Source organism: Meles meles, chromosome 13 (assembly GCF_922984935.1).
Source record: "Meles meles chromosome 13, mMelMel3.1 paternal haplotype, whole genome shotgun sequence".
Classification (NCBI taxonomy): domain Eukaryota; kingdom Metazoa; phylum Chordata; class Mammalia; order Carnivora; family Mustelidae; genus Meles; species Meles meles.
The window spans coordinates 51681388-51704456 of record NC_060078.1 but is presented as its reverse complement, the minus strand read 5'-3'; the positions used below and the strand labels follow the sequence as shown (position 1 = coordinate 51704456).

The 23069-nt window shown below is 40.6% G+C and overlaps 1 protein-coding gene across 3 annotated transcripts in view; it reads right to left on the bottom strand.

Annotated features, from left to right (window-relative positions):
- RPP30 (ribonuclease P/MRP subunit p30) overlaps positions 1-22527 on the bottom strand; it is a 31152-nt gene extending 8625 nt beyond the window's left edge. For 2 of the 3 annotated variants that reach the window (XM_046028037.1, XM_046028036.1), the window contains exons 1-9: positions 22431-22527; positions 20958-21013; positions 20309-20365; positions 19840-19914; positions 16683-16754; positions 10183-10272; positions 1514-1630; positions 693-722; positions 243-280 (exon numbers count right to left, since the gene is read on the bottom strand). In XM_046028037.1, coding sequence (XP_045883993.1) covers positions 243-280; positions 693-722; positions 1514-1630; positions 10183-10272; positions 16683-16754; positions 19840-19914; positions 20309-20365; positions 20958-21013; positions 22431-22512 — 617 coding nt within the window. In that variant the 5' untranslated portion in view covers positions 22513-22527. The remainder of the gene's footprint in view (positions 1-242; positions 281-692; positions 723-1513; positions 1631-10182; positions 10273-16682; positions 16755-19839; positions 19915-20308; positions 20366-20957; positions 21014-22430) is intronic. The other variant, XM_046028038.1, reaches the window with a different exon arrangement.
- Positions 22528-23069: the final 542 nt, after the last annotated feature.

The window sequence follows — 23069 nt, the reverse complement described above, 5'->3', positions numbered from 1 at the left end:
ATCTGTGAAGAGACTCAATCTAAGCTTTTATGATAAAGAGTCCTTTGTTCCCCCTTTTTTATTTCACCCTTAATGTAGGAAACAAAGGATGAAGCTCTTTACAACCTATGTAATTTATTTTTGAAGTTTTACATTGGTAAACTCACAATAAAAGGTTAAAAAAAATCTTAAACTATAGTATCACATCAATTTCCAAATTTCCTAAAAGAACATTTCAACAGCTTCCAACTAGAAAAGGATACAAGTTCGCCACATCGTATGGGCCTCTTATTTCTAAAGGCTAAAATAAAATGAACAAAAAATAGACAGGAGAGAAGTTATTCATAGTATTTCAATGATTTCATTTGCAGTAAATTAATAGGATGCTTAAATATCCAAAAACTAAAGGAGTTAACCACATCAATTTAAGTCCTTACAATTTTGAAGGTTTTCTTAAGTTTCCAAAAGTTTCTAAAAGAACCCTGAAAGCATTTGGTAACAGCATAAAGAAAAAAACTTCCCATAAACAAAACCTGCAGCCCAGGAGAAATAGGGATACATTTTACTCTTCAGCAACTGCAACGGGCACAGGCAATTCAAAATGCAAGTATGCAATAAGCATACATTATATTACTATTAATTTATCCTCTAGAAACATGTTTCACAGTTTTATAACTTGAAAAGTGAAAACAAAGTACTCACGCCAAACTTACCCTTTCTGCAGCACTAGATAGAATCACATTCTGCCAAAGGGAAAGTGTTCAATATTAATTTCAGATAAATGAAAAAAAAAATGGAAAAGTCTTCTAATACAAATAACCAGTTATCACTTGCTAACATTTAAGTTCCTACAAATACCATTCTTCTAAAGATAAGGTAAAGAATCAAAGTCAAAGAAAGACCTTAGGATCAACAGCAGCCTACAAGACAAGTAACAGAGTAAAAGCCTTCCCACTGGATCTTACAAAAGGTGAATTCATTTAAAAAACTACTTGAAAAAGTCATCTAATCTTAATTCAACTAACTGATGACAAACAATTGTTATCTAGACCATTCTTTTCACAGTAGGTGAACTTGGAATTCCTTATTAGGAGATAAAGGGTTTCAAGGCATCTTCCTCCCCCACCCTGCCATTCTTCTTCCTTTGATAATTCTCCTTCCCTTAAAACTTGCAGGATTGGGGCACCTGGGTGGCTCAGTGGGTTAAGCCTCTGCCTTCGGCCCAGGTCATGATCTCAGGGTCCTGGGATCGAGCCCCGCATCGGGCTCTCTGCTCGGCAGGGAGCCTGCTTCCCCCTATCTCTCTGCCTGCCTCTTCGCCTACTTATGATCTCTCTTTCTCAAATAAATTAAAAAAACAAACAAACAAAACAAAAACAAAACCTTGCAGGATTCACTGACATGGGAGAATTTGTTTCCCTGCTTTGAGAACTTTCTGCTTTAGGGAAAAGGAATCAGTTAAACAATTCCAGTATATTAATAATAAGAATAAACTGCTGGATTTGAAAAACACCTTGAAATTTGGGAACCATACCTTTCCTTTGCAGACCTGCATCAAATTGAGGGCATTGGAAATTGTGTACCTTCTCATTGTGGAATCTTTGATAGCAGGGCTGTAGATGAGTTCAAAGCCCACGCCTCGGTCAATTGCCTTCACAGGAGATAAAGGAAATAAACTGTCAAGGAGAAACACGCACTGCCCTACTTTCTTTTCACTAGGAATCTCCCTCACCTCCCTCCTCAACTCCACCTTAGACCTCCCACATGTCAAGGTACAGCCTGAAACAAAGGCAGATTCATGCCTGAATGGCACCATCCGCAGGAGAAGGCCGATGTTTGGCTCTATCTGATCAATAGTGGATCTTAGCTGTCGGGAGGTTAACTTTATATAAATAGGAATCGTGAGGCAGCAACAGAGAGCAAAGTCCCAGTGGGGTGGCAAATATTCCTCCATGAACTATTAAAAGGAAGATGGAGACTGCTCCCTACACTTCAGTAAACTGTTTGCAAACACAGAAAACAAACAAAACTTAATTGGACCCAACAATGTAAGAGACAAAGAAATGAAGAGCTGAAAAATGCTTGAAGAACAGAGGTGGGAAGGCCCCTCAGGTGAGTCAATTATTACATATGTTGAATGAAGGAAGTATCATGTGTCAAGTGCATGCTAAGAGTCTTATGTGTGTATTTAACCCTAATGACGCCTTTATGAGGCACTGTGACAGAGACTGCTAACTGACTCCAACATCTGTTCTCCCCTTGTCCTTTACTACTAGAGTCCTGAGTTCTGGCTGGGCTCAGGCATGGATGAAGCCTGGGCTCTTAACTATTTCGTCCAGCTCACCTCACCAGACAAGCTTGGTCTTTTACATGAGAAAAAGAAACTTCTTTCTTACTTACAGCATTCTTAATAGCTGGGCATCCAGAAGTAAGAAAACAGCCTGGAAGGGGTGGAAACAGAACTGAAATCTACCACTACACTGTCCATCTTTTCTGATGCCCAGCTCTGTATCTTCATCCATTCACGACAGGTATGTGTTCAGCCAACCATGTGTGGGAATGATGAGCAAACGCCGACGTGGTTCCTCCCTTTTCAGAGCTTTTACTCTAAGGGGACTACCAAATAATTACCAAAAAACCTAATACTTCAACTGTGGTAAGTGCTATCAAGAAGTTTAGGAGTAGAGGGGAGCCTGGGTGGCTCAGTGGGTTAAAGCCTCTGCCTTCGCCTCAGGTCATGATCCCAGGGTCCTGGGATTGAGCCCCACATCAGGCTCTCTGCTCCGCGAAGAGCCTGCTTCTTCCTCTCTCTCTGCCTGCCTCTCTGCCTACTTGTGATCTCTCTGTCAAATAAATAAAAAATAAAATCTTAAAAAAATATATTAAAAAAATTAAAAGAAAAGAAGTTTAGGAGTAGATGATGAAGGAACTGAGTAAATGGGGCATTTTCAGAGGGAGGAGTACACGGAAAGGCTCTGGGGTTGGAGGGAGTGTGGGAGCACAGAGAGGAGGTCATGGCTGGGGACAAGAGTGAGGGGGCCCCCTGTGGTGGGAATGGAGGCTAAGGAGGGTGGGAAGGGCCAACTGTGCCGGTCTTTAGGACTGCAGGCACACTCATCTGAGCAGTGGGAAGCATCTGAAGAATGCTGGCATGGCAGGGGGAAGTCCCTGGTTGGTTGTAGTGCTCTTCTGAATGAACACAGGAAGGATGGCAGACACAAACTGGGCAGCACCTGGCAAGTGAGTTTCTATTACCCAGAGGATGAGCTGGGAGAGGTCAGCTGTGGCCGCTGGAATTCTACTTCTGAATGTTCACAACGGACGGAAAAACTGGTCTTCCAGAACTGGCAGCCCGCCTTAAACTAATTCAGGTGTACATGGAAGGCCCCTTTCCCCTCCCTGAACCGAGACTCCCTTTCTCCTATCCCCTAATCCTCCCTTCATTAACTTTTCCTCTTGCCTTAAGGTTCTGAGATTTTATTGTAGAATTCCTTACATATCTGGTATTAGTTTAGTTAAAATTTACATGGGATTTTCCATATTGCAACCTTCCCTGACAACTTCTTCCCACCTCTAAACCTTGGGCTTGTGTTGATTATTTCTGGGAATGGTGTCTGTGATGATACGCTTTGTGCCAAAGTTAAATGTGCACCTCAGTGTCCCTGCCTGTCTTGTACACAGCTGGAGAGCAGCGTCATGATATTTCTTTGTAACACATAACTGCCTTTTATGCAAAAAGTGTTAAATGTATTTATATTCTGAGTAGATAAATAGTAGCTTATAGGAAAGAAGTTATGTAATAATGCTGCTCACTACAGATTATTCATGTAAAAGGAACCAGGATAAAAGTGGTGAATTATTCAACAGTTAAACCACATTTCCTTTAACCAGATTCTCAACTATTCCCTTGGCTACTTCTCTTACCAAAATTACTAATTAGTCAAAGAAGCTGACATTTTTTTCTTCATCCTGCTCTTTGCTGAACTAAAACACAAGGCAGTAGGATGGAGAAGGGGAGAAGATGTGGATGATACACAGACCTGGGGGACCAGGTCATAAAGTATCCCTAACTGTATCTAAAATTTTAGCCCCCTCTGGGGATGAGATTAAAATAAAAACTTTCACAGGGGGAGGGAGCGAAGACAATAAACAGCTTAATTAGTCTTTAAGAAAAAAGTTCTGATTTTGCTCTCAGTACATTAGTCAAGTTCACTTTTAAACAGCTAAGAAAAGTCTGAGACAGAGAAATTATACATAATGTGCTATTGAAGGTTGTGAATATTTCTTTCATAATACTATACTTTAAATTTTTTGATGGATAAAATATAGACTCATTACCTGGGCCTGTTTCTAAGACTATTCTAATGTAAATTGCCTTAAGCTTGTCAAATGATTGTTCCTAACAGCCTCTTCATAAAGCATGCCAGTGCCTGCCTGATTGGCTTTTGTTCACATCTCTGACCAAGGTTCTGGAAATAGGCAGATGATCAGATTTCTTTACTAATGAGAAATAACAGTCATAATGATGCCACAAAGGCTGGTGTGTGATAGGTGAATCAAAAAAAAACTGTTGGTAGACTTCCAAAAACAAAGCAAAGCTGAAGATGACAGGAAGAAGATAGAGAGTTGATTACCAGGCCAATATACAGATTCTCTGGTAATTTCATAAAAATTCTTTACTGAGTTCGAAAGGATTCAACACCCTTTGGTGTAACATTATTTAACATAATTTGTTCATCTAATTCACTAAGGAAAGTAACATAAAAAAGCAATAAGAAATTTTACTTGTATGTCTGCTCCCATCTGCCCCATTCCCACCTTTTGTAATTACTTCTATTAATTTCTGTGTCTTCTTCCAGAGTGTCTTCATACAAACATAAGTAAATACGAATACATATTATTTTTCCTCTTTCTTACCCAAAAGGTAGCACACCAAATTCTTGCTCTGACTCGAGGGCTTTTCTATGTCAGCTCCTAACTCCTGAATTCTGTTTTATAGCGGCACAGTATTTCACTGGAGAGATACAGCAGCGTGTAATTAACCATGCCTCCATCAAGAGACTTTGGGCTGTTTCAATCTATCTGCAGAATAAACACTCAAGCTGGGTATTATGGGTTGAACTGTGTTCCCCCTCCCCACTCACCTGAAAGGTATGCTGAAGTCCTAACCCTCAGTGCATCAGAATGTGACCTTACTTGGAAACAAGGTTGTTGTAGATGTAATTAGTTAAGATGAGGTCACTGGTCTAAGACACACCCCTGATCCCAAGACTGGGGTCCTTACAACATGACAACCACATAAAGACACAGACACACAGGCAGAACATACTGCGAGACGAAGCCAGAGACCGTGGAGTCACACAGCTGCACACCAAGGACCCCCAAAGATTATTTACTGGCAAATCAGAAGCCAAGAAGGGGCGGAGAAGGATTCTCCTACAGCTCCTACAGGGATCATGATCCTGATGATATCCTGATTTTAGACTTCTAGCCTCTAGGAGCATGAGAATAAATCGCTGTTGTTTTAAGCCACCCAGTTTGTGGTGCTTTGTTTTGGCAGCCCTAGGAAACTAATACACAAGGTCAGAAAGGGAAGGCAGTTGTAATTCAGATGGTTGTTGCCAAATCACCCACTTCCCCGTAGGGATCGTTCCAATTTACACTGTTCCAGCAATGTACGAGAATGCCTGCTTTCCCGCAACCTTACGGCAGAGTGTACATCAAACTCCCAGGTTTGTGCCAATCAGTTAGGTGTTTTTCATGTGAATTTTTCCTATAATGAGGAATTTAAGTATCTTTCATTTTTGAGGGCCATTTGTATTTCCTTTCCAGTGAAATGTCTTTTCACATTCTTAATCCATTTTGGGGGGACTGTTCATCTGTGTTTTTTAGCTTCTCATTTTCCAGCAGCTCTATTAGCCTTTTAGCTTTGAAATATGTGAAAATATTTTCACCAGTCTTTTAACCTTCTCTCTGGTTTTTTTGCCACACAAAAATTGTTGATACTGGCAAGTTTGCTAGCACTGGTCTAAGCACTGGATCGATAAAGCACTCAACACATTTAGGTTCACAATATGTGTGATGAAAAATAAAGTTTATTGAGCTCTCACACCCAACTCAAGTATATATGGCATCATTCCTGGAACAACTTCACTGCTTCAGACACTATTTGCGGGACACTTCTCAGTGGGGACTAATTGGACCATGAAGACAGAAATAGATTACAGTTAAAGGGAGTGTTGAGAGGAAAACATCAGGGAACATAACACATATAACCACTGAAATAACTCCATAAACTTGAAGTCACTGTTGAATGGCAAGAACACTGGGGGAAAAAAAAAAAATCAAAGGGAAAATCAAAGGAAGGTAAAGATATGTGCTGCTTAAAAAAATTGTTCTCAAAACCTGAATTCCTAAAGATCATGTTCTAAAATATAAGATTATTCTATGCTTAACAAAGAGTTGTGCTGTAAAGTAATTTTAAATGGCATTTCCCAGTGGGAAATGACAGCAGATTCAGAATCAGAGCTTGAGTACAATTCGAAGTCAACTTGTGAGAGAAGTGTGAGCCACAAACTACCTGAATCTCGATCTTATCTGCATAATGGAGATACTTCACATCCACACGCCCTATGGCTGCTGGGCTGGAGCAGCTGAGAAAGTGCCTAAACCATAAGATAAGTAATGAGAAGTCACCTGACTGTCTAAGAAGATGAGCTGAATTCAACTTTTTGAAATCCAACTATCACATGATGAAGTTGTGATTTCCGTACAGGTTACTTAGACTCCAGAAGAGGTTTGTAGATTTTAGAGGGAATTACATAACTGATATTACAGTGCTCCAAGCATGTGGTTAAGATAACTAAGGGGGATGCAAGCTCTAAGTTGTACAAAGGAATGCTCTGGTATGCTGCTCGAGCTCCTGGGCCTCCTTCGTGACACCAGCTGTTGTCATCTTCTAACTTTACTGAGGAATAACTGACAAACATAACTATACATATTTAAAGTATATAATATAATGATTTGATACACATATACATTGTGGAATGATTACTAAGATCCACACAATTGGCACATATATCACCTGACATAGTTAATGTAACCTTTTTTTTTTTTTTGGTGAGAATGCTTCAGGTCTATTCTAAACAACTTTCAAGTACACAACACTGTACTATGAACTACAGTCATGTGAGTACATAAGAGCCTCAGAAGTTATTCTTCTTGTAACTGGAAATTTGTACCCTCCAACCTATCATCCCAACCTTTTGAGCTGATAACTGTCACATGGCTTAAGGCCTCTGGGAAGAAGACTAATGATTTAAGTATCTTAATGTTCCTGCTTTTCACCACCACAAAATAAAGGGATACATATCCTTTCCAAATTAAGATCTGTGCCCAATACGGTGATCCTTATAAAGTCAACCTATCAACTTTTCACGGCCAAAGACAAGTTTACTCTCAAGTCCAAAGGAGCATGCAAGGACTGGGACCCAAGATTAATTATTACTCACATTTACCACATTTTCTATCCCTTCATGGTGAACATATTTCCATATTTTAATGTAAAATCTTACAGCTCCATATCTAGAATAGATATTATTAGATACAAATAATACATACATATCATCCCAACTCTTACTTACCCTGAACAATAAGCTAGCTACCTCTTATTATATGTTTCCAGCTTACTCTTTCAAATGAAAAATGGGTGGTGAATAAATATGGACTTTTATGCTTCCTGACCAATTCACACCACAGCCTACTTCTACACTAGATGAAGACTAAAAATAATCCTGCACAGCCCTTCCTTCCACTCCATCATCTAGTTTTTATTAAACAACATATGTAAAATGTTCACACCAGATTTTTAAAAAAGCAGACACTGTGTTAAATACTGCACATCCCTTTCGCTTGTCAAATTTTTACTTTTCAGAATTCTTAAATTGAAATAGATGGAATTAAGCCCAAAATATCCATCAAACAGCAGTTTTCCTGTACCTACAGATGGAACTGGAGGGTGGGCAGTCCTACTGCCACTGTCCCCACTGCCATCCTCCTCACGCTGCCCCAGTGCCCCACTTCCCTCCAGGCCCACACTTCCTGCCAGACCCTGACAGCCAGATAAAGACTGATGACAAGCAGGATTTGGCCATGTTCCCCAAGCTGCACCTTGATATGCTAAATTTGACATATATTCATTCGACTGACAAATTTTAAGGAGCATCCATTGCAGGCAAGATTTTGCGGATAATTAAAAAGACCCAGCCCACAGCTGGTGCCCTCTAGAAGCTTACAATCTAGGTTGAACAGTAGGGCACATTCATAAGGAACTAACTGAAAGCCCTTGCCAAAACAGCCATTGAGAAGCCTACCACTGCTGAAGGACATGAGGAGTTATGTGCTGTGCACTGCTGTCCATCTGTTCCATGGACTTGGCCTTAGCATCCCATGCTACTATCTCCTCCCAGCCAAGGGCACAGTACCAGAGGTGGGTTTACTCAGGCAAAGAAGTCTAGAAAATGGCCTTCCTTATTTATTAAGACAAAGAGAGAGGTTAAAAAAAAAAAAAAAAAAAAAAAATGTAAGCTGAATAGCAATACAGAGTGGCTGCACCACCTAACTACAGAAATTGGACTGGTAGTTGGAGGCTGGTAAAAAGCCTCGGCACACTTCTAGAGACAGAGCTTGCTATCTCTGGAGAGGAATAATATGTGAGGCCAATGAGACTGCCATCACCTCAGGTACTGTATTTGTTTGTGCCTTTTATCGCAGGTAGCTGCAGAATCTCAGAGATCTCTTTTGACAGGATACCAACCAGAACTTTCCTCATCCTGTGACTGATGGGCTGAACGGCTTCTCCTTGCTAGCCTGCATTTACCACACTGCACAGGTGAGCTGCTAAAAACAACACAGATATCCAACCCGAAAATGTGATGATTCAGAAGTGTTTTTAGGGTTTATTTTTTATAAGTACCAGCAAGAAGACAGGAAACATGATTTGAGCTTAGTAAATACTGTTTTATGTTCAGTAGCACTCTCTGTATTTATCAGAAAAGAGCTGGTTTATAGTTTTCCCCTTACATATACGACTTTAAAATTCTGAGTCCTTTTCAAGTTCTTTAGTAGCATATTTTTAGGCGTAGAACATAAGCCAACTTAAATTTTTCCACACGGATTCAATTTTTGCACACCACATAGATCAATGTTCTCCTTTCACTGTCTCCCCCTACTCTTGGCCTCGAGCCAATTCCTCAGCAGCGACAGTGAAAGAAAGCTCGAGGAAGTTGTGATTCCACAGAGACAGAAGAAGAGCGGAGTTATCGATCTTGAAAAAGTGCCTAAGTTTTTAATTTTCCAATTCTGACAGGACAGGGTATGGAATCTGGATTGTCTGTGAGACCCTTGGTCTCCTTCGAGAGGAATTCTTGAGAAGGGGAGACAGGTTTGAAGGCTGCTCTTCTGAAACAGCATCCTAACCGTTCCTCGGGACCCGGCTGCCCACGCAAACAGTTGACCACTATGCTGACCTGGCAGCCATGGAGGTGAAGCTCTACCGCTTTTCTGATGAAGACTGGCAAGAAGGGGTGACAGATGGAAGATAAAGGGTTGGGAGAAACAAGAGAAACTACGTAGAAAGGTAAGGAGAATTCCACTGCAGAAGCAGGAACAAAACTTTCCTGAACACATGGCCATCTCCTAAGGCTATTATAAAAGTAACCCTGGGCTTTTGCGTCAACCAGCGAGCTTCAGGGTAGATCTTCATCCTGCTTGGACCTCGTCCGCTGGGTGTTCACACCCGGCTCCCTCCTCTACCCACCCGCCCAAGCTCGCTGGTGCCTCAGGAACCCTCTCTGTTTTTTTCCCCTACCTCTTCTTCTGCCCCATCCCCTTACTGTTCAATGCTCAGGCTCTAAGTGTCTGTGATTGTGGCTATCCTTTTAAGAAATATCTTTCATTAACTCTGGCTTCTAAGGTCTTTAAAACGCATCTTAATAATTTACTGGATAATTTTTGTTTTAAGTTCCTTTTCTATCTCTAGTCAGCTTTCAAAAATGAAAATCTTCTTTCCTAAACTGCCTATTTATCACCTAGCCTTCGGTTTTTCCTTCTAAAGACTACTAGGTCCTTCTGCCTGCCCCTTTTCCAGTTCGTTAATGTGGGTTTGAACAGATTCACATATAAAAGAGAAAGCACAACACTCACCACATTAACAGGTGGTCTTTTGAAGTAAAATGGTAGTTTCTCTGTTACAGTTATGCAGACTAAATCCACATCTAAATGTGTACAAGCGACCTGTCAAGAAAAAAACAAAAACAAAAACAACAGGTAAAGACGAAAGAAAGAAATGGCACACATTAAGAATGGGAGACATAGTCAAATCTGATTTAAGGAAATATAAATTATATATAGTTCAGTCCACAGGCATCATAATGGTGTTGAAACGTATCTATCAATGATTAGCCACTGCTTCACATTTGGCTTGAGTGGTTTAACTGTAACCGAGATGGAGCACAGTGATATGTTCATGGATCATCTCACCAGACAGAGCCTGGAGACCCTCTATCTCACAGTTGCTATAGAAGGGTGGAATGCTAAGAGAGGCTCAGTTTCTGGAAGGCTACATCAGATTGTTCCAGAAAGTGGTAACTAACTGTTCCTAAATCCAGGAAGAAAAATAAGCCAAAGGAATATGTGCATGGTCCATTTATTCCACAGATTGATTATTTTTCTGCCAGGAACTGTCCCAGGACCGTGGTTTCTATCAGACTCCTGAGGGGCTAGGAAACTAGCATGACCTTGCTGATGGCCTTTTGTTCCAACTAGAAGAGAAATAGTCTATGTAATGGGTGTAATGCATAAGTTGTCTCCATAGAGGGGAAAGAGATAAGAAAAAGCGGGGGGGAGGAGGAAGAGATGGAGAAGGAGGGTGGTAGTGGTCAAAGCACAGTTGTTACAAATCAAATGATGCTGAACGTATTTTTCAACTTCTAAGTTCCCTTTCCTTTGTTCTAATTTTTGTTCTTGCTTATTGATCAGTACTTTGCATTTACCTCCAAAAGAGGTTTGAAATGGCTTTCAAAAAAACGAAACAAAAACATTCAAAAGAAAATAGATAAGGAAAACAGAATGAAAAGAAAATCAGAGGAGCAAAATAAAGCTGGGAAAAGTTTACGAGCATCAGAGTATATGCCAAAACCACTGCCAGAAGATGCATATCTGGCTCTGATTTGGCATTTACCTGATTTACAGTGACAGAAAAAATTGTCTGTTTTGTAGTACACTGAAAACAAGCCTTACTGACAATGCTGGTGTAGACGGGCTTGATGAACAAATTCAAAATGCAGTTGGCTATGCTGGCAAACTAACGCCAGGGCTCCGGCCAGAGGGGAATGGCAGAGTAAGGAAGAGGGGTAAAGAGCAGGTAATAATATCCCCCATATGATCAGCTTGGACTTTTAGGAGTGACAGGAATGTCACATCTTGCCTCTCTTCTTCAGAATTCCCACTTTGGTCATTCCTACCCCCACTCCAGGGCTTTAGGAAGAAGCAAGCAGTGATAGAGGCTGCCTGGCTATAGACAATCATAGTAACTTAGTAAGCCTGGGAAATAACACTGTTTTGGCAGAAACACTTGGCTCATAAACAACCTGCCCCATCCCAACTGCTACAGCTGTCCACCTCATAAGACTCACTGAGAATTTGATAAGGATGGATGAAAAGCTTTGAATAGAAGATATAACAAATTTAGTTTCTGGTCACCATTTTTAAGCTATCAGAATAGCAAAGATCCAAGAGTTCAGTAATCCACTGCTAACAAGAGAACGAATAAACAGGCACTCACAGGGTCTTTGAATCAGTACAGGGTCTTGAAAAGGATTTTAGCAACAAGTGTCAAAATTTTAAACGCACACACCAGCAATTCACCTGTAGGAATGTATCCTGCAGAAAGCCTGTGGAAATATATTCTATAGCCTTATACCCAACAAATGCTCAAGAATGTTAGTGCGAGGAGAGTCACTGCAATACTAATCACCAAAGACTAGACACAACTAGATATCCCTTTATTTTACTTCAATAAAATATAGTCCCTTTATACAACAGAGTATGAGGACTCCAAGGGAATGAAGTACATCTGTAACTGATATTATGGAACCATATATACTGTTAGGTGAAAAAAAAAAAGCATGGTGTTAGGAAGGAAGGAAGGTGGAAAGAGGAAGAGGGGAATTAAGGAAGGAAGGAGTACGTATATAATTACTGCTGAGAAGATGAGAAGATACACAAAAACTATTAGTAGTGGTCGCCAAAGGAGAACAGGGAGAGTTTCAGATGGGAAGAAAAGTGTGCATTTCAATGCACGGCCCCATTGTCCTGTTTGAACTTATTATCATTGTTTTTCATTTAAAAAAAAGCAGATTCAATTTTCTTAATCCATTAAGGATTCTTCCTCAGAATAAAGCTAAATTAGTTTCTTTTTTAACAGATATATTGCTCATTTTCTCCCTCTTACATAAGAGCAGCTAATTAAAAACGATTCCTTGTGTTGGTATAAGTACACATATTATAATAAACGTTCATTTACAAAGGACAGCTCCACTTGGCTCCCTCTGACACCTCAAACTTAAAATGTTTCAAACTGAATTCTTTTGTTATTTAACTTTCTATTAATCCAAGTGTTTAACTGATACGCTTAGGAAACTATAAAATAACAGCTCATTTTACATTATAATGATATACTTCCTAAATCACTAAAACAGATTATGTTCAAATACTATTTGCAGTTGAGAACCTGATTATAGTGGTTTTGCCAAATTGTGTATCAAGCCGTACAGACTCTTTTCACCTTTCAGGGACTCCTATGAGGATTTAAGGAAGGCATAGTCTCCAAACTACACATACCCACAAATACATTTACTTTTGATTCTACAGAACTGGGAGAATGGGAGGGTGGGGGTTCAGTCTCCCACAAATCCCCTACATGGGTGTCGGGTTAATACATGTTGGTACTTTATGAGAAATAAGATGTAGGGGAGAGCCAGACTTACCCGGAGAAAAGCGAGATGTCCATCAAGGGTGACTCTCGGTCTCAAGTGTGTGTATATAAACCCTTCTGAGGAATTTTATTTATTTATTTATTTATTTATTTATTTATTTGACAGAGATCACAATAGGCAGAGAGGCAGGCAGAGAGAGAGGAGGAAGCAGGCTCCCCACTGAGCAGGGAGCCTGATGCGGGGCTCGATCCCAGGACCCTGAGATCATGACCTGAGCCGAAGGCAGAGGCTTCAACCCACTGAGCCACCCAGGCGCCCCTCTTCTGAAGAATTTAACTAAACTGGAAATTATCAGGTCTTACTCCCGGTAATAAACTCAGTAGTAAGTAGGGCCTAATAACCTGCATTTTAACAAACAGTCCTGTCAGTTCTGAAGCTGGTGGAGCCAGCTTGAGGAGCACTGCCTGGAAGGTACTCCCTCTCCTGAGGAGCCTCCGGTGTTGCACACAAGGTCTCCGACAACACTCTTTGAAGGCTACTGCATGGATTTTGGAAGGAAAAAAACAGACCTTCTATTTCCCTTTATTTTTTAATTCATTCTCTTAAAATCTGTTTTGTGTGCGTATATGATTTTAAAAATCACACTGACATAATGGAACATACACGTAATTTATAAGAAAATAAACAATGTACTGGGGATAAAGACTCAATTTTTTTTTAAATTGATGGAGTACAAAATCAAAGTACTTCAAAGTGCACTGGACTAAATAACTTGAATTTTCCTCATCCTGTTTAGTTGCTTTAAATCCTAAATGGGAGTAACTCAGAAGTTCCTGAAGCTTCTATGTAATGCCGCCTGCCAAATTCTGCGGCCATGGACTCCCCTTACAGTCTTTCATCTCTGCCTTCGCCCCTAGGGTAACTCTGGAGAGGGAGGGTTTATTCATGAGATATCTTCCAGATACTCCGAATGGAAAATCATATGTTATTTTCCATGGAAACAATGCTATTTAAGGTGGTTAGATTTTAAACTACTAAGTGTTAACATATGTGTGTTGTGTATTTGCTCTTATGACTCATTTTAGAGACCTTAGTTTTAGAATGTCACATCTATAGGGATGCTTGCTTAAATTCTAGATAATCTACTAAAAACCAAACAAACAAAATCACTTAGAGAATACATCCTGCTAAGCAACACACTGCTTGCATCTGACCCAGTTCCAAACCATGATATACTTGTAAAACCTTTAGGATTAAAAGAAAAATGTCTCTTAAAATTGATTTTCTATAGAAAACAGGGAGAGTGCTAACTTAACTGCTCCTTAATGAATGGGAAAGATGTGGACAGATAAAAGGAAGATGTTCCAATTTTAGAATCTGTTTTCATGTAACTTTTCATGTAACTCTCTGCATAGTCTGTTCCAAACAAATACCTTGTATGTTATTTATGGCTTTATTCTATAGTCAGGAGTATTTCTGACAGTTCTACCCACCATACAAAGCATGTGTTCATGCTTTTGAGTTCACACTTTTGAATAATCAGATATAAACAAGTACAGCTGACTCATTAGCAACCTAGGATTGAGGGGTGCCAACCCCTTACTCAGAAAATCTACATATAACTTCTGATTCCCCCAAAATTTAACTTCTGTTGATCAAAAGCATTACTGATAACATAAACAGCTAATGAACACATTTGTGTATCATATACTGTGTTCTTACAACAAAGTAAGCTAGACAATAAACATTACTAAGAAAAACATTAGGAAAATACATTTATAGTATTGTATTTATTGAAAAAAATCTGCACAAAAAGTGGACCCGTGCAGTTTAAGCCCATGCTGTTCAAGGGTCAACTATAATAAGATAAAATTGCTAAATGAAATTTTAATGTATTCTAAAACCCAAAAGTCCTGGCTCTGCTATATACCACCCAAGATTTTAAAGCAAATCATTTAGCCTAAATCTCAACCTTCTCTTCTAAAAAATGAGGATAATAAAGTATATCTGTTCTGTTTATTCCCAGGATTATTGTGTTAAAGAAATAAATACGTATTAGTTTCTGGGAACATATGCTTCTCCACCATGTTATATGACTATCAAAATGTAAATTGTGTGCACTTCAGAATCAATTAAAAAAATAAATGGGCAACAAAAAATTAGGTACACTGCCAACTTTCAGTCTACATTATAAGTGAGTTGCTATTACTTAGTCAGAAAACTAAGCTGTTATTCAGTGAACGTGGATATGCTCATATTCCTCCTTGGGGTTTCAATACTGAGTGAGAATCTCCTATGGGACTTGAAAAAAACAAAACAAAACAAACAGATATTCTAACCCCAAACCTAATGGATCTGAATCTCCAGTGGTGGAGATCTGAAAGTGCCTGGTTTTCACTAGTTCCACAGGGGCTTCTGATAACTAAGAACCACTTGACCCCACTCACCTTTTACAGAATTCTTGATAATTACTATATTGAGCATTTTATGAAGGGCATCACCAAAGTAAAAAAAAATTCACAGACAATTTCTGCTATTTCCTTAAAGTAATATAAATAATTAAGAATTGATAGTTCCCCTAAAAACTAAATTTAATCACACATCAGCCTCCTTAGTCAACAGCTCCATCTACCGGATAAACCTAAGGAAAATCATCCTATAACTTTAGAACACATTTTGCTTAAAAATGAGTGCTGTGAAATGTGTAAGCCTGATGATTGTGAATCGTCCTGTACCCTGGGGCAAATAATACAATATATGTTAATAAAAACAATAAAGTAAAAAAAATGAACTGGCTGTAAAATTAAAACATCAATGACCAGTACATTTTTTTCCTGCAGTATCCTTTTGGTGAGTATAGTTTTGGTAGTTGGCTATTTTCTTGAATCTAGATAAAAATAACATTCAGAACTTCCTAAAAGTAGCTATGGCTATTTTACACAGTAAAACATTCCTGAAAAACTGTATTATGGCTGATTTTTGTTCTTTCCTATAATCATTTAAAATGTGCAGAGTGAAAAAAATAAAATACCCAGTGTTCTCTGTTTCAACTTGACAAAATGACTATGCATGTTCAACAGCGTTCCCTCCTGAAAAGTCACAGAAACGGCAATTTTAAAAATACAAAAGGAATTAAATTCATAAAGGCACAAAGAACACAAAGGGCAATAGAATCAGCAGATGGCTGATTCTGAAGAACTTCTGGGAGACTAAAGGCTGACTGATCTTGCTAGCATATGGACTACACCTCAGAGCACGCAAAGGAGAAAGCCAAACCAGAGAGAAGATCTCTTATGCCACAGCAGAACTCTGCACCTTTCTTCCCCCATGGGTAGCAATGCGTAGTATAAAAGGCAGAAACTGAGGTGATTTCAGAGCTTTGAATGAGACAGAACAACATTCACCTAAGAGACATTTCAGATGAATGAATGAGTAAGTGAATGAAGCAGAGATAAACAAACAGAAAAAAACCTTGAGAGACTCTTTCAATCTGAGCCCAGCAAATATCCAGCAAGATGAATAAAACAAAACAAAACAACACATGCCACCTAAGCACCCCCTTGTGAAATTTCAGAATCCCAGGTACACATGAAAAATCTTAGAAGTTTCCAGATGGAGTGAAACAGATCACCTGCAAAAGCAGAACATCAGACTTCTTACATAAAATAAATACTATTTTCTTTCACTATCTGTTACTTACATACTTACATGAAAAAGTTTTTCTGTCTTTGGAAAAACTGCCACGATATCATACAGTCGGACCCTTGAAGACGTTGCTCTCTAGCAGTACAAAAAGAATGTTATTGTACAATAACCAAGAGTGTACACATGGAATTCTGACTTGTGGTCTAGCTGCATTTATTTTAATCACGTAATATTTCTTACATGCCATTTCTGCTTTGCTTTGTATGTGGACAGAGAAACCCGCCTAAGCATATGAGGTTTTAGATCCCACCCATCACCCTCCTTTCCACATTGTTACCCTTTAACTGCATACCAACCTCTGCTTGTGATATAAAAATCAAATTGGATAGCTGGTGCTCTTACACATGAGTGGAGGAAGTTACCAGATATTTCTGAGCACCTACTGTATGCAGGGGACTGGGGATATGAACTCATTCAAGGCATATGTCTGGGCTGTCAGTGGAACTCACCATTTTTTTATGAGACAAGAAATACACACACTAAACATGATACAATTAGGCTCACAATAAGAACACTGTTAAATATAAATTAAAATGCTAGATGTGTAAGAAAATACCTGATAGTCCTCTGACAGTAGAAGAGGAATAGATCAGTTAAACAGTTATTACTTAAAATGAAAATCTCAAACTTAACACCGTATGTGTATGTCTATGAAAAGATTGGAAAACTATGCAGCTGAGCCCTGAACATGGGTTCACACTGCATAGGTCCACCCATACATTCTTTTTTTCTTTTTAAATAAAACTAGTACAGTACTGTAAATGTTATTACTGTTACCGTTACTATAATGTTACTGTTACGTTATTAGTAAGGCTTCAGGTCGGCAGTAGGATACCATTAGTAGTGAAGTTTTGGGGGAGTCAAAATTTATACACAAATATTTAACTATGTGGGGTAGGAGTTATGGGGGTCTGTGCCCTCATCCTTGGCATTGTTCAAGGCTCAACTGTATGTTCAAACACGGTTTCTGAATGATGGGGTAATATATGATATTTCTTTGCCTGTTTGTACCTTTAAAGTTTTTACCTCTGATTTTGTAGAAAGAAAAGGCATCTAAAAATCAGAGCAGGAAAGGGGAGGGGTGAAGAGAAGCAGAAGAAGGCATGAAGGGCTGCTGGGCAGACATGCTGACACAGGGCAGACCCCAGGTCTTAGAAAAGTTAGGACCTAGGATTCTGTGCTCTCTGCTTGTCCACTCCCAATTGAAAAGGGACAAAAAGGGGTTACCAGGATGCTCATGATAACAAAAGAGAATGAACATCTTTGTAACCCATCAAAAGTCAGCTCCCTTTAGGTCTACCTGGGCCCAGAGAACCAGAACCCTGCCTTGCAGTTGCATAAAATACCAGAACTTGGCTTTCCACTTTTGTTTTTAAGCAATGTTAATCATTAGAAAAGAGGCCAGCCCTTCCTTGATGACTCCTGTTCTATGGCAGAGGAGTCCACTCTAGCTCAAGATAAAACTGCTCACGTTTTCAGGATCTCTCTCTCTCTCCTCCATTAGATCCTTCCCATCAGCAGGCATACTCCTCTCTCCCAGCTACCAAAACCCAGAGATAGCAGGTTCTTGTCCGGCAACCTCCCTGTGCCTTCTGTTCCCCTACGGAGTCAACTTTGCAAGCAAAGTCAGCATCACACACTGTCTGCATTTCCTCCCGTCCCTATCACTTCCATGGAGGTGGTTTTTTGCTAAGGCAACCACTGACTTCTTGTCAACATTCCAAGACATGTCTGAGCCCCTCTCCTGCTGGACTACTCGGGCTCGAAGATGCTGCTGACCCTTCCTCACGTTTCCCTTCTCACTTTGCTCATTGTCTTCGTATTTCTCACAGTCCCGCCTCAGTCTCCAGCTCTAGCTCCCCTTCTCTACTCTACCATTAAATGCTGAAGTTCCTTAGGACTCTGTCCAAGAACTTCTTCACACGTCCACGCCTGAACCAGGGATTCTCATCCATTGCCATGACTCCATTTACTCTCTACAGAGCGACCCCTTCCAAATCAATATCTTTAATCAGATCCCTCTTGAGGGCCACGCCCCTTTTTCCAACTGCCCATTTTACAAACGCCACTGGAATCCTTACAATAACCCATCATGTCCCAAACATGATGCCTTCAAACCTGCTACTCTTTTTATGTCCCGTCTCAGGAAAAGGTACCACCATCTACCTAGCGGGCTGATCAGGCAGTGCTGGGAGCCACCACACTACATCCAATCAACCATAGAATCCTGTCAATCCTTGGTCCCTGCCAAGACTCTTAAATCCCCTCAACCCCCCTGATCCAGTCTCTTTAATGCAAACATCATAATTTCACTCCCTCATTTAAAATTTTCAAGGGCTTCCAACTGTTCACTCAGACTAGCTCCCTAACCTCATCCCAGGTGAGCGAGCTCACAAGGGTGAGCCCTACTGGTGTTGTTTCATTTCCCAGAAAACACCATGTTTTCTTGGGACCCAGGATCTGTGCCTAATCCATCCTGTCTGTGGGAACACTCTCTCATGTGCTCAGCACCTACATAACACTTACTGATTCTTCTGGCTCCAGGTGGAACATCACCTTCCTTGGAGTATCTTTTATTTATTACCTCCAACTCTTCAAATATTCCTCACATTCTTAATTATCTGTTTAGTGCTTATCTTGTCAATTAAACTACAACCTTCCTAAGTTCAATAATTCTGTCTGTCTTATTCACATAAATATCTCCAGCACCCACTGTACGTCTGGTTCATGTGAGTTCAATGAAGTTGTCAAAGGATTTGTTAACTGTCGTACCCCTGTATCTGTGCCAAGAGTAGAAAAGACTGTTATGTTATATGAATTCTGAGGATAAGGAGAGTAGGCAGGTATCCTAACCGGGGGCGGGGGATTCAGGGATTCAGAAGGTGGTGAGGTTCAGGCTGCCTGGGTGGCTCAGTGGGTTAAGCATCTGCCTTCGGCTCAAGTCATGATCCCAGGGTCCTGGGATCAACCCCCAAATTGGGCTTCCTGCTCTGTGGGGAGCCTGCTTCTCCATCTCCCTCTGCCTGCTGCTCCCCATACTTGTGTTTCCTCTGTCAAGTAAATAAATAAAACCTTAAAAAAAAAAAAAAAAGAGTAGGAAGTGAGGTGCAATATTAACCGGTACAACTTAAAAGGCCAAAAAGAAGAAAAATTAACTTACCAAAACATTACAGTGAGATGGATCTGAAACGATAATCGTCAATCTAGTTAAAACTTTGATCGGTCTTGATTTTCCCTATAATCAAAAACATTCTATCAAAAAAAGTTCAAATGCCAATGACTGACTTTCCTCTTTACCAGTGGAAAGTAGTCATTAAAAGGTACCAGCAATAAAATATAGTGACGATCAGTAAAAGCTAGTCTTCATTACCAAGGAATTTATAATATAATTAGTAAAATAAAGATGTACATGCATTAAACTACATAAAGAGATGAACGGTTATAGGACTTCAGGAAAAAAAGATCATCAAAGAAGTACTGAATTCGTAGTAAGTGAATACTTCATGGAAGAGCTGAGTCTTGTGGAAAAGTAAGACTGGCGGAGGAAGGAACAGTGCCTGTTAGAAAACCCTACATAAAATTGGGCATATTTGAATAGTATTATGGTTCTTAAACAACAAAATACCTACCTGTACAATTGGCAAAGTTGTAAAGAGTTCAGAAACAGCTACTGGTTTTTCAATTTCCTATAAAAAACAATAAACAGTCACCCTAGATCATACATGTTAAAGTAATGAAGCATAATGGAAAACTTACAGGGGGTCTTCAGAAAAGTTAATTTCTGGTATAGAGAAACACTTAAGTTAAAAAAAACAAAGTAAAAGGAAGAAAGCTGGAAATCAGAGAAGCAGTTAGGAACATCAATGGAGAGGAGAGATGAAAAACAGTTTTTAGACTGAAATAAACTAAAAGGTACAGTTGTTGGGCCTGAAGAGAAATATACACATTTACGTGCATGTTTAAGAGGGGAATTAGTAATGAGTCCATGTCAGTAAAATAAAAAGGAGTAATACTGGGATTACAATTCAGTCAATGACAACGTACTTTTAAAAATTACTGAAAGTTGTTTAATTAACATCACCTCAACTTTAAGAATCTTTCTACCATGCCTTAATACTTCACAAAAACTTCGCACTGACTCAACTGTTAACATGTAAAATAAGACAGTACACAAGAGGGTGCATTTAAGAAATATGCTCATCTGTAGCTTCCACATTACCAATATAAACAAAGACGATTGTAAATGCTGGTTATTAACTTCAGAAATTGTTTTTTTACCTGTTTCTTTTCCTTGAATTCAACAACATGATTGATGGCAACAACTGAATAGCCAACTGAAAAGAAAAATCGAACATTCTTTTTAAATGGGACAACCTTTTCCCTGTATGCACAGGCTCGGCTCAATTCATGTCAAGATTAGGGGTCAGTAGGAACAGTGGTTGTGGATATGGGCTCTGGTGTTAGACCACCTGCCATCAAATCTACGGGTTACCATTTACAAGTTACTTAACTTCAAGCTTCAGGTCTTAACTATCAAATGGTGTTAACAGAACTTACCTCACACAACTGTCGTGAGAAACAAGATAACAAGCATAGGATGATTTAGAGCAGCGTGTGGCACAGAGACAGGGCTCTGTTTGACTTCTGTGATGTATTATTAGCACGATACTTTTTTTTCTCGCTCATTTCTTTTGCTTTTTACCCTACTTCCCTCAGAGGCCCTTCTCCTGGGGAGAAATGGAGTAATCACTCCTTCACACCACTGCTCACCTCCCCTTTCCAGCTGCCCACCATCAGTAGATTGGGAACTCTCTGGAGACCAGGGCCTTCCTTTATCAGCTCAATACAGCATTTTTCTGGACATTCGGACTACCAAAAACATGTCTGGATCGTGACTCCTATTTTTAAGTTATTTAAATACCAATGGGGACGACAGGATACTAGTATTAAAAGATCATGCATATTAACTTCAGAAGAATGGCTTGCTCTCTCTCATCTGTTTGAGTTCCTTCTTTCCTTCCTAACCCTTAAATAGTTAATGAATATCCATTATTCGACAGGCTCCACAGAAACCTCCTCATTTTTACTTCTCTATCCCCACACTTTACCGTGGAAGGAAGAAGACAACACTCATGATTAACTCCAATCATTAAAGAGGATCTCTCAGGGCTTTGGCTTCCCTTGGATTCAAGTATGCCTAATACTCTTGCATTCTGGCCATGCTGCTCCCCTCCCACCCGCATAGTACGTCTTCCCTCCTCCCCCTACCTCCTCTTCTTCTTAATATTGTTCCCACAATGTCACCCTCACGTCCCTTCCCCCTCTTCTTTGAATTTCCACAGCTTTACCCGCCTGTGCTCAATTCCCCGAAATGCTCTGATGGTGCCCTGAGGCAGAAAGGGGTGATACCAAAAGCAGTGGCGTAGGTGACTTGTACACTTGGAAGCCCAGGCTTCTGCCATCCATCAGCTGTGGGGCTCTGTGCAAGTCTCCCATCCTCTCAGAGCCTCAGTTTTTTCAACTGGCAGGCGAGAAGGAGCTGGACCGGGTAACAGCTCCCAGGTGCCTTCGAGTTTCCCGCGCCCGGGATCAGAGTAACACCGCGGCTGCATCAGCTACCAGGGACATCCCAGAGATCTCAGGAGACCTGGACGAGGACAAGCCCTCGAGTCCCTCTTGAACGTGGCCCCATAGTCTGGGGAACAGCGGGACTGGGCAGGCACCGCGGCCTGCAAAGCCGGGGAGACTCACGATGAGCGGCGTTCTCCACCAACCCGCGAAGCGCCTTCAGGTCGGAACCCGCTCGCAGGTCCAAATCCGCGAACACCGCCATGCTGAAATCACGTGATCGTCGCGCGCCTGTCTGCGCAGCCGCAGGGCCCGCCCCCTCTGGCATGCTGGGAATTGTAGTTTACCTGCGCCGCCCGCCGCTCTCTCCACTTAAGTATTCGCTTTAAGGTTCGAAGGCACTTGCCTCGCCTTCAAGTACCAGCAAAAGTTACTGTTTTGAAATCCACGGCCTCACTTCAATCCTTCTTTGCCGCCTTCTGAATGAGAACGTTTGGTTTCCCTCGGAGGCGTTCACATCTCCCACTATTCGTCTAGAAAATACTGTAGAAAGTGATTCTTTAGCGAACCGGACACTTCTGCCAAGAGCTGGAAGCGCTTTTGAAACAGTCGTAAGAAACCCTTTTCTCTCCGCCTTCTGAAGTCCATTCTGTTCTTTGAAACGGGCTGATCCTGAAGACGGAGAACTGAGCAGAGGACCTCAGATCGAGGTCTCTCGGTCCAGTCAGAACGGGCGGTCCCGGCTCGCGGCTCTGTCTTGCGGTCCCCGTCTCCAGCCACGAGATGGCAGGGCTCTCTCTCGGACGAGCGGGGAGCCCCAGG